At 45.4% G+C, this 12,880-nt stretch overlaps 1 protein-coding gene across 1 annotated transcript; it reads left to right on the top strand.

The window, feature by feature from the left end:
• Positions 1 to 152: 152 nt before the first annotated feature.
• Positions 153 to 10,675, top strand: TMPPE (transmembrane protein with metallophosphoesterase domain). The gene is made up of 6 exons (XM_078606413.1): positions 153 to 446; positions 3,446 to 4,340; positions 6,419 to 6,529; positions 7,041 to 7,200; positions 8,677 to 8,816; positions 9,776 to 10,675. The coding sequence occupies exons 2-6, from the start codon at positions 3,584 to 3,586 to the stop codon at positions 9,964 to 9,966; spliced, it is 1,359 nt and encodes a 452-aa protein (XP_078462539.1). The 5' UTR covers positions 153 to 446; positions 3,446 to 3,583; the 3' UTR covers positions 9,967 to 10,675.
• The last annotated feature ends 2,205 nt before the right edge of the window (positions 10,676 to 12,880 follow it).

The raw sequence follows: 12,880 nt of genomic DNA, 5'->3' as shown, positions 1-12,880 counted from the left end.
ATACATAAACAAGCTCTTAAAAATACATGGAAATGATCATAATTGCACGAAAAATTGGTTATATTAAGGATATTAAATAAATAATGTTTTAAATACTAGTTTATAAATGAGCTTACCTTAAATTATGATGATGCTGCTGCTGCGCATTTTCACTTTATCTCTTCACTTTATCTCTCATCACTTTGTCATCACTTTCTCGATACAGTTGTGTAGTCCCAGATTCGATTCGCAGATAGCCAAAATCACGAAGAGCAAGTTCGTGAATAACGAGGGAATACTGTATTTTTACCTTAATTACAATGAACCGAAGAAAAACGTGAAAATACACGAGTTCGCCGTCACCATCAGCCACAACCAAATCCACCGCTGAATCAAGGCCTGTCCAAGCCACCGCCATCCCTCACGACCCTGTGCAACAATTGTGATGAAAGCGATGCCGAATAAAGGTTTGTGAATTCTGTTCTGTAACCTTTAAAACCCCCATTTCAAATTTTGACCCATTATTTGGTATGCCAGGCTACTTCAAGTTATGTTCAAGTCTTAAGTAAAATCCAGTATTGGTGGGATCACTTGTTAATTCTGAAGCTGTGCAACACACATTACAGCAGGTATACTATATAATGATTTACGTTTGTCTACCTTGACAATAAAAATACAACCATTACTCAAGTGGTTAACGCAGTCTCTTGGATTGCTTTGCTTTTGTAAATCAAACGCCTGTGAATAACAGGCATGTACTCGAAATAGACAAGCAAGTGCATCTATTTTCTAACTCCTTTCAAGATTATCTTAACACGTTTAATATTATTCGAGGTCATGATGGCCTATGTTGTCGATGTCACCACAACTTGCCAGCCCTTTGTCATTCTCCTACCTCTCCCCTATCATCTCACTCTACTCCCTTCCACACACTCCTACCTCTCCCCTATCATCTCACTCTACTCCCCTCTACATACTTTCCTACCTCTCCCCTATCATCTCACTACTCCCTTCCACACACTCCTACCTCTCCCCTATTATCTCGCTCTACTCCCTTCCACACACTCTCCTACCTCTCCCATATCTCACTACTCCCTTCCACACACACTCCTACCTCTCCCCTATTATCTCGCTCTACTCCCTTCCACACACACTCCTACCTCTCCCCTATCATCTCACTACCTTCCACACACTCCTACCTCTCCCATATCTCACTACTCCCTTCCACACACACTCCTACCTCTCCCCTATTATCTCGCTCTACTCCCTTCCACACACACTCCTACCTCTCCCCTATCATCTCACTACCTTCCACACACTCCTACCTCTCCCATATCTCACTACTCCCTTCCACACACACTCCTACCTCTCCCCTATTATCTCGCTCTACTCCCTTCCACACACTCCTACCTCTCCCCTATCATCTCACTACTCCCTTCCACACACACTCCTACCTCTCCCATATCTCACTACTCCCTTCCACACACACTCCTACCTCTCCCCTATTATCTCGCTCTACTCCCTTCCACACACACTCCTACCTCTCCCCTATCATCTCACTACGCTCCCACCCACGTTTTGCTTCAACAACAAAGGCTTTCTGTCCCACACCACATGCAACGTAGGCTCAGTGGGAAGTCGCTCATTCTCCACTGCTGCCCCAAGTCATCCGTGATGTCAACTTAACAGACCTTTGTCGGTGTCCAGCTTCAATACATTCCCTTTCTTTCCCCCTCCCCTCTGCCTGTGGCTGTTCTGTTTCTATAAAATCCACCTTCCCATTGCTTCTGTGCAGCCTCTTGAGATGCCGTCGATGTTAAGAATTCGGATGCTAATCTCTGAACATCCAAACTGGTCACCATTCTCTGGGATACCTATTTCGATAATTGTTTTTTTTACCCTTTTATCTGCCAACAAAATTGACACCTTTTTTACAAGGAGTTATGTTTGCATTGACCACAATACCTGCGGTTGGAATGCAAACAAAAAACACAACCCTGATAATGTATGCATTTCGATTTAAAGCTTTCGTGACTGCAGGGATTCATCTTGGTTCTTTCGGTAAAGTCACGTAGAAGGGAAATAATACAATAATAAAAATAAAACATAATAAAATACAATTCTCACGACGTTTCGGCCACAACGCAAGCAGCCGTCCTCAGGTGAAGAACAGGGCTGTCTTTCCGACAGCCCTGTCTTTCCGACAGCCCTGTTCTTCACCTGAGGACGACTGCTTGCGTTGTGGCCGAAACGTCGTGAGAATTTTATTATGTTTTATTTTCATTATTTCCCTTCTACGTGACTTCACCGAAAGAACCAAGAAGATGATTATATGCATTGTCCTACCTATTTCTATTCGTATTTTTCACGTTGCGACGCAGGTAACCCCCCCCCCCCTGGCCGCTAGAGGGCACTCGAGAACAAAGCCACCGATCCCAGAATCTCACGGCAGCCGGAATCGCCGCCACGAATCGTTCCGAGCCTTGGCGGAAGCGGCTCGAGCCACGCCTCCTCTCTGTGCGTGTTAGTGGCCAGTCCACCACCGCTCGACGAATGCCTTCCAGAAGCCGTAGTCACTTGGCGTTGTCTGCGGGGTAACAACTCCGCCACGAGTCGCCTGCGCGTGAGATCATTTCAATATTCGTCGCTCCGTCTCCCGGCTCGGGCGCGTTCGCTGCACCGCCCCGACTGAACGCCGCCGTCGCTTGTTCATGTTTTTTGTTTGTTGCGGTTGCACCCGATTCAAGAGCCGAATGGCTCACAGGGCTACACCTAATACATGAACTTGAACTTGCTCGCGGAGTGAATGTGCGTGCTGCCCTGTCGCAGCGGTGGCACCGCCAGCGAGCGATGTTGTCCGTGAGCAGCGGAGATGCCCAACGCCGACCGCGTGGGTGGCCGCGACGGCTCCGGGAGGTTTATAGCCGGGAAGCCGTGATTTGGTAGCTGACAGCGTGGTCCAAATGTCTTGTGACCCCCCCCCCTCCCCACATTTAATTATATAAAACTTAAAAAAAATTGTGTAGCAATATAAAGATGACGACTTAATTAGATTAAATTGTGTATGTCAATGTCTTCGTAAAGGGGCCCGGTAAGTGTGTATGAGAACCAGCATTTCCTCGACAAATATTACGCAACGTTTCCAGTTCCACTTGAGCAAACGTATTCAAATGGCTGAGCAAAGTACAACAACGTTAGGGGTCAATTAATGTTGGGGGTCACGAGACATCTGGACCACCCTGCACACCCTCACGACGGGGACGAGGCCCCCGTCCGGTGTGGCCGTGCCATGCGTGGGGGCGATCGAATCTAAAAACAGACGCAGCGTGTCAGTCCAAGGAGTGCCAGTGGACTTGACGCGCAGCGGAAGCCCACGATGACGGTGGTGGGTTTTTTGCTCGCATCTCGGTGCAAGGGTGACCTCGCGAGGGCCAACGCAATAATTCTTATGATTGTCTCCTGACAGTTGAATTCTGGGAACATTAATCCAGAGCTGCGTCTGCCGACGCTCGCAGAAACATTAAGCGACGACTTCGCTGGACAACAACAATTGAGTGTCCGGCCGCCGTGGTCGACACGTGGCAGTCTTCCATTCGCGCACTTGATGAGAATCATGAAGGTGCCGTTGAGCAGATTGCGACTCGGGGTCGCAGTGGCCGTGGCCGGGGCCGTGGTCGTCCTCTCGGTCTTCGCCGAGCGACTCCTCCTCGCCCATCGCCTGAGCCACGTCGCACGGGCGCGCGTGCACCGCCTGCAGATGATAGCCATCTTCAATGTGGTCATTTATCTGCCCTCCAAGTTCGTCTGGACCAGGTGCGTGACCGAGCCCACCGCCGCTTGCAGCCGTGGCAAATGCGAGTCTTGGTCCGGCTTGTGGGCCACGTGCGTGGCCACGTTCCTGCTGCTGGTCCACACCAGCCTCTTCACCGCCCTCTTTCTGGTTCACATCGAGCCCCACGTCTTCTCGCTGGTGTCCAGCACCTGTCTGGGCGCCTACATTCTGCTCAATTTCTGGCTGCTGGTCCTGCTCACCGCGGACCGCTGTCTGAGATTTGCGGTCAGTGCGCTGACTCCGGCGATGAAGAAGGATGAGGAGGTGGAGGATGAGAAGATCGAGAGAAGGAAGAGGGCCCGCGCGATACTCGCCATAGCCCTGCTCCTCACCGTGTCCATGACCCTCTTGGCCGTGCACAACGCTGCCGGGCGACCCCACACACCCAGGGTAGAGGTGCGACTGCAGCGCCTGCCATCCAACTTGAGTGGCCTCAAGGTGGCCCTTCTGTCAGACATACACCTGGGCCCCACGGTCGGCCGCAGCAAGCTGGCCCAGGTGGTGGACATTACTAACGGGCTGAGGCCAGGTAGGTGATGCACCTGGGTGAACAAAAGCATTTGAACCGTTTTGGATTTTTTTTCACAAGTTAGAATTCAGCTGTACATGTGCAGCCCCTTTTGTCAATCGACTGTTGGACGAGGGCCTGCCCACCCCGTGTGGGTCGTGGGGGTTAATTGACCATTCTTGACCATGCTGGTTGGTGAAAGTGGGAGCATAGGTGAGGGAACATTGAATTACATTACAAGAATGCATTTTGCTGTACTTTCCTCTGCTGTCCACAACTTCGCCAGACTGTTTTGGCTAACGGTGGTTGAAACATCGGGTAACTTTAGTTTAATTTTGTTATTTATTCAAAGCCTTACTCATTTTTAGGAGGCTTTACATTGTGTTTGGTCAATTTCGTGAATACAGTGATCCCTCGTTTATCGCGGTTAATGGGGACCGGAACCCCTCGCGATAGGTGAAAATCCGCGAAGTAGGATTGGCCCCCTAGGAATTTCTGTATATGTGTGTGGGTACCAGAATGTTTAAAATATGTATATTTATACTTTATATATATATTTTACTTAAATCTATTTAATTATAAAACCTTAATATTATACATTCACTCTCACTCTCTCTCATACGATACGTATTATGGTGTTCTACACTCACCAATGACAGTCGTATCTTGAGACTTGACTCCAGTAATGACGACGATGACAATAACGACGATGACAATGACGATGACAGACCTGTGCAGTTCGATGAATGTGATGATGAATGATGATGATGATGGTGTTACTGCACAGGTATAATGAGGCCTTTAAATCAGTTCGAAAAATCCGCGATGCACTGAGGCCGCGAAACTTGAACCGCTAAGTGGCGAGGGATTACTGTATTTGCTTGTGGGGAAAGGAAATGTGGGTACCTGGAGAAAAGCCACCACGCATACGAGAGGGGTTAATAGTCTACACGTGCGAGGTTGATTACACTTTGTCTCCTGCCATTCTCAATTCAGGCCATATCGCAGTCCATCGGGTGTGGACATTTGACATTCTGTCTGCATGATCCACCACCCATTGCCACCAATGGACTGGTTCCCAGCCATGCGCCACCATAAAAAGCTCATCCATTACGGCTTCCAATAAACCATGGGGGTCCCTTATGATGCAGCAGTGTGCACAGCCTACATGTTGCGAGACGTATGGCCATCGCGGATGGCTGTATGCCTACTAAATAGTTAAAATTGCATGTTGAATTATGCATTATACATTGTCCGAGCAATCAGTTGGAAGCTTTTAATGTGGCCTATCCGCTTGAGCGGCAACGAGGGTCCCTGCCCTTGAGTAAAACGGATGCACTATTTTAGGGCCCAAATTTGAAAATGTTGGTTTTCGGATTTTTTACTTTAAAAGCATAAACTCGATTGTTATATATACCGGCCGTTATGGAACAATTTGTATTGTAGCAAAGCCATTGGCCTCTCAGTATGAAAGACATCACGTGCAATACAGTACTGTACTGCATTTCCATGAGCCGCAGGAATTGAGTATGGTCTGAAGTTTCTGCTCAGGATCCGTTTTTCTATTTTTTTTGTTAGCTAAAGTTGGCTGCCATTTGGGCCTGGAGGCCGAATCCACTGGATTGATGTCACTTCGTGGGCTGGCCTGCATTCCCTGTGTCAAACCTCGGGCCGAGCGGAATTGCATCACTCGAACAAACATGTTAAAATCTAAATTGTTATCGGCGTCAGGAACATTTAAATGTACATTTATGTTAATACTTAACATTGCATTTGTTAACACAGCAGTGGACTAAATAATTTCAGGGCTGCACATATACTTTTATTTAGAAACACGTTCTTAACCTTTTGCTTGCAATACTTCTTGGAAAGTCTTGCATCGGAAGTTTTTCTTGGAAAGATCAGCCATACTTCCATCGTAATTTGATGAACTCGGACAATTAAGGCAAGGCCGCTCCTTTGATAACCTAAGTGCACTTAAATTGACTCCATTGGACTTTCCATGGAAACTTGGTACAACTACATACCTGCTACAACAGATCAAAGAGAGAAAAAAAAATGGTCCTCTCTAAACCGTGTGTTTGTTGTCACTGGCGCAGACTTGGTGGTCATCGTAGGAGACCTCGCAGACTCTCTGGTGTCCAACTTGAAGGATGCTGCTCAGCCACTGTCCTGGCTGAACCCACGCCTGGGCACATACTTTGTTACAGGCATGCCATGCAGTTGTAAACACGTTCATTATTGAAAGTAGGTTTTACTTCATCATCATCACCATCATCAGCCATGATCTATCCACTGACAGATGAGGGCCTCCCCAAGCCACTGCCAGTCCTTGCTGGGATGCAACAATCTAACTGGCTCCTGCACATTAAATTATTGCATTGCTCCATTTCTGTCGTGGGCATACAAACGGGTGTGTTCACTGCTTTGGATGTGACTCAGTTGTTAGTCTTGACCATCGACCTCCATCCCTTTTCGTGATGTGTCCTGCCCAAGGCCACTTTACTTACAATCAATATGACATCCAACTTGTATTTGTTCTGACCCACGTTTTCACCTTCCTGTCTGAGTGTAATTTCAAGCATGCACATATCCAAGATTCTTTAAAAAGTGCACGCATTTTAATGTTACGTTCAAGAGAATTGGACTGCAAGAAGCAAGTACAGGCTCGGTCTTTAGAAGGCGAAGGTTTCAATACGACGTCCCTGTGTGTCCGCACAGGTAACCACGAGTACTACACGCACGACGTGCAGGCCTGGTTCCAGTACCTGCGCTCGCTCAACGTCCACCCTCTCCACAACCAGCACGTGCACCTTGGCGGCGGGCCGGGGGAGCGCGTGTGCCTGGCGGGTGTCGATGACATTGAGGCGTTAAGGATTGGGTATGCGTGTGTGGGGTCTGGCCAACAGCTCAGCTCGTAATGTGCACGCGATAACGCAACATGATTTCATCAAATGGTCTCAATTATTAATGCGACCGCTTCTCAAGACACCGTGCAAAAAGACACGCACATTGTTAGATCGTTGGGGGGAAAGGCAAAGGTTTTTTTTTGTTTAGGGTGAAGTTGGAAAGAAATGAAAGGTCAGGTGCTGTGGAATATAATTTTAGTGCCAATCAAGATATTTGGACAAATCGAGATAAAACTAAAGACAAAATAAATTTCACTTTTACAAATGACAATGGACAGCCAGAGATAAGAATACGTAGGTCTTAAGCCTGAACTTGCAAAGGGGAATGGAGTTAACAGTGTAAAAAGCCATGGGGAAATCGGCGACTGCCCATTGTTCAAATGTTAAACAAGGGGCCTTGTCAGGATGCCTTGGCTGCCAGAGTGGAGAGAAAGTGGTGGAGAGCAGGGTGAGATGAGATGGGAATGGCAGAGAATTGGGTGAGTTTAGCAAGGACACACAATGGGGTGAGTTTAGCAAGGACACACAATGTCTCCACTTAACTGAGATATTGACACTGGAAGGGACTCGAGTTGCCCAAAATATTAATGTGGATATTAATTTTAAGTGAGTTATTGCTAAATGAAGTTTATGAGAGTAGAAAATGCAGTTAAATAGATGAATGTAATGATTTCTACTGTTGCATAACAACACCCTTCGCTTTGAACACCAACAATACTTTGCGCATCTGTCATGTGTGTATCGAAAATATTTCTTAACATCCCTTGTATCTTTGAAAAACCACTGCACAGCCCTATTCGGAGTGTGATAAATGCCTCGCTCAATGTGTGCACACGCAAGCATGTTCACATCAGGTTATTAAGCTGAAGTTATATGGTACAACTTTACTGCACATAACTTTATTGCAATTTTCAAGTGTCACATAAAATCCTGTGTTGAGTGCAATTTTTGCAGCACAGTTGCCTGTTACTAAGTCATTAAGCTCAAGTCCACAATAAAGTTTCGGCTGCGATGCCTGGCCCTGGCTCTCGCCTCCTGTGGTGGATCTAGACCAAGGAGCCCAGTCGGTGATCTAGGCGAGGAAAGCCAATCTCCTCGGCCTATGAATATTTTTGGGGGGCATTTTTCACAAGTAAAAACACACATTTATGATTTGCTTTTTAAAGATATATACATTTAGTTTTCTGATTAAATATATCCATCCCATCTCTATGTTCCTCTAAAACATTGCAGCCACATTGAATATAGCCATTAAGTTACTATGAGCGTGTTTTTCATGTGCAGAAAAATAAATGTTGAACAAAGTTGGGTGTTGCAGAGCCACGCGTAACTTGATTTACTTGGTGATGCAGGCTGTTAAACAGATCAACGTGGCCAACATTGTTTTAAGCAACATTGTTCCTGCTTGCTTATCCTGCTTTGATAAGGGCTTTTGATGTTTGTGCCAGGTACCCGGGGCACGGCATGAACTTGGGACAAGCGCTGGCGGGCTGCGAGGAAGGGAGCGCCATCATCCTGCTCGCCCACCAGCCGCGGGCTGCACAAGCGGCGCTAGAACAGCGTCCGGACATCGACCTCGTACTTGCAGGTGCTTGCACATGCATCACAACGCTCAACAATGGCAAGGGAGTGGGGGGGCTAAGGGAGGTGGAGGAGGGGGCAGCACAATGTCCTACGTGGTCGCAACAGAGATGAGGCCATCATCCCAAGGGGCAAGCCAAATCTGATGCTCACAGCCACATCAGGATGTTTTATAGACATTTAACGATTCACCAATCCACTGATGTGATTTGAGGTCGCGATTCGATGAAAAATATTTTTTTTACCAAATTTTTACTGTCTCGTTTGTATTGTTTCTTGCTTTTTAGCTCTTTTGTACGGTTTTATTCACTCCATTAGCCGACATGTAATTGACATTAATACTTTATGCATGATTCAACTCATCATGATTTAAGGAATGTTTTAATTGATGACTCGGTGCATAACTATATGCCTCACATAAAAAAAAACAAGCAGTACTACACATTTCTTAATTCCTCTCCTCCCATCCACTTCGTACCCAGATTTCACAATAAAAAGTCAAAGTTTAGTTGGAAATAAAATTCTTATAATTTAACACCATGGCACCTTGTCCAGTCTTCTCGAGTTCCTGCACTCCCCTTACCCACATTTACTATATTGCATCTATGTTACATTTACAGACACTTTATACTCGAAATCCTTTAATAAGATTTCATATTCTTTGCTTGCTTATCGTGAATGTATTTTTTAAATGTCTAATGCCTTATAATTACGGACCAAATTTGGACATTTTTATCAATTTAATTATTGTGTAAACAATTTAACTTGTCTCTCACATTTGTACAATTATACTTTTGTTTTGTTTATGCTTAGAATTTTTGTCTTCATGCTGTAATAGTTTCTATCGCCGATCTGCCTTGGAAACGAGACTCTTGAAGTCTCAGAGCTCTCGCCTGGCTTTGAATAAAGGCTATGATCGACCGATGCCAACAACCCCCCACCCCTCATCTCCCACATCCCATTCAGGGCACACGCACGGAGGACAGTTCTTTCCCGTGTCTCTCGCCGTGTACCTCTACAACCCGTTCTTCGCGGGGCTGTATCGGCACGGCGAGCGCAGCCAGGTGTACGTCTCGCAGGGCAGCGTCTTCTACGGAATGCCCATGCGTCTGGGCAGCACCGCCGAGGTCACCGAGATCGTGCTGCTGTCGCGCTGATGAAGCCCAGTTCCATCCGAGTCACTTAGCGGCATCTCGGCGTGCATCAAGGGGTGGTGACGAAATGGTTTTTGTGTCGGGTTAAGGGATAATTTGTTCTATTTTTATGTTGTGATAATGTGAAAAAAATGATGTATGCTGTAAGTTATGCAAGCTTGTGTATGTGTATACTGAAGGAACTGCAATCTGAGTATTGTGTGTAATTTGTATTATGTTAATGGGATGGTTAGATTGTCCATCCTGGCATACATTATACACTGGTCCCCTTTTAAAGAAAGTATTATTGACGATTTCCTGAAGGTAATACTCTACCTCAATAATGATCTGTCAATGATACCTCAATAATGGAATCTGTTGTGCACTGTGTAATGACTATAGATGTGGTGTGTCAAATATATGACAACGTTGCACTTGCCTATTTAAAACCACAGCACTTGGATATGTTTATTTATTTGATGCCTTTCTGGCCTATTATAATAACCATCTGCCCCTTTTCAATACCTTGTTTTGTGTGAAACTTTTTATCCAAAAGCAAAATAACATCGTGTTTTTTAACAGTATGATGGTGGATTTGTCAAAATTTCTGTATTTTTTTCTGGTTTTATCATTGTCAAGACATTTGCCATTGCACTTTGCAGATATTACAAAAAAAAGTGAACCATGAAAAAAATGTTAGTATGTCAAATAAAATTAAATGGTCGAAATTTTACCATTTTCAGATTTTTTTTTTAAGTTTTATGTATATTTGGTGCACATTTTCAGTTTGGAAAAAGTATATTAGAAAAATTGTTGTACAAAATATTCACACATTTCACTATTATCTTTTCACCTTCAGTATTTTGGACATTTGGGGAACTTACATGTTTGCTGGAGGTTTCATTTTAATGCAAGTCAACCATTATTTATCAGTCTTTTTTTTTGATGGACAGGTTAGAATTAGTTTTTCATTTGGCAATGCTACGGTTATAGATATAACACCTCCAGTTTTTTCAAATATCACAAAAATACCACCGTTTAACACGGAGGCTATTTTGGAAAAATACCACCATTTGGTTATTTTGGGACATGTTAAATATGTAAAATATTTTTAGATTCTGAACAAATTTTCGGGAAAATACATGTCTTGGAGAAGTGTAAAGCCAAATATATTTTTGACATCTTCACTTAATCGCAAAATTGCCACGAGATGGCAACAAAGTCCCTTATGTAAATGTATCAAAACAATACGCTTAACTGAAACGCTACTCAATTCAGAATGTTATTGTTCCGATATATAACGCTACGTGGTGGGCAGCAGAGTAGACTGCTCCACAATCCATTGCTCGATGGTATTTGTTTTTGACCTGCTTCTGCACTCGAGCAGCAGCAGCAGCATATCGAGGGTAAGTGGGCCACGATGTGCAATGAACATTGGCCTGACGTCTGTTAATATTTACTCCGTTCACTGATTGGATGACCTAATAATATTGGTTAGGAATAAAACTGACGCCTCTCAACATTTAATAACTACAATGACAAAACGTTAGACTGCTTTAAAGGACAGTATTCGCTCACTCGCGAAGAGACAGACTCAGAGGTGCGAAGCGCAGCCGGAAAGGCAGCCACGTGATTAGTCAGCGCCAACACTCAACCCCCCAAGCTCTGCGCTCCTCTATGCATTCAGGTGTTACCAATCAATTAATGAGTGTTTACATGTGGGGGGAGACCAGAGCGAGGGGGCAACACATTATCCCATACACACGGAACTGGTGGAGTCTTCCAAAGTTGCTGTACCGCCTTCTGGCAAGCAAAGCGGGGTACATGGCCCCTCCTCGACACCCACTGGAAGGGAGTCTCACAACATCTGCGTGTGATCCACCAATCCTCGCCGCCTCCACAGGGCTTACAGGCCGGGTGCGTAGCCACCACCAAGCGCCCCGCCAGCCAAATCCACAGGCGCAGAGAGAGAGACGTGTCACATTTCACAAGTTGTCGAACAAACCAAGGCTTATGACTAAAACATGGTCTGTGAAATCCTGTCGCGTGTGTCACGTAGAGTAGCACCCCACCGTCTGTGTAACCAACCAAACAGTCGGTGTTGTTGTCGTCGTCGTCGTCGTCAGCCTCGTCACTTCGCGCTCTTGGTCAGAGGCGCTGTGACTCGCGCGCGTTCGCCGCTTGCTGTTTGGTTCCCGGTTCCATCCCAACGGCCGCCCTGATTAATACCGCGGGCTTAGCGACCACAGCGACCACGAAAGGTCGAGAGTGGATGCGTCGTCTGCTTCACCTCGGCACGTTAAAGATGCCGATGGCGTCGCTCGCAATACGAGGCAACTGTGCCATGGCTCAAAAGGGTCAAATTTGAAGAATTACACGACCATTAGTCAATCGGAATATGCAAAGTAACCATCACCCTATAAAAACTATTGCTAATGTTGTGGATTTGCTCTCCAACACACCGGTGCGCTGTGCTAGTAACGAATTGGCATGTTCTGCTTACAAACATTGCTAATTGGCTGTGTCGGGTGTTGGCGGGTTTAACAAAACATTTCTATTTACGCGATCTAACCCCCCAAAACACCCCTGTACAATGGTACCCCGGAGATCGAACTTAATTCGTTCCAAAAGGCAAATCGAACACCGATTTGTTCGAACACCGAATTAATTTTCCCCATAAGAATGAATGTAAATGACATTAATTGGTTCCAGACACAAGGAATCTCTCATTATAAAGCATTTTTACACGAAGTTTACAGTAATTACATGCATAAAAGCATACAAAAAGACAAGAAACACAAATAAATAAATGGAAAAAATATGAAATAAATGAAATAAATGAACATTGAACTTCACTTTACCTGTAGTAAGGAGAGTTGATGGCTTGAGTGGAAGGTGGTGAGGTGGTGAGGAGGTGGTAAAACCTTTGTCTGGGCAA

The sequence above is a fragment of the Lampetra planeri genome, chromosome 26 (assembly GCF_965212315.1).
Source record: "Lampetra planeri chromosome 26, kcLamPlan1.2.h2, whole genome shotgun sequence".
Lineage (NCBI taxonomy): Eukaryota > Metazoa > Chordata > Hyperoartia > Petromyzontiformes > Petromyzontidae > Lampetra > Lampetra planeri.
The sequence above is the reverse complement of the archived record's forward strand: the minus strand, read 5'-3'. Positions and strand labels throughout refer to the sequence as shown.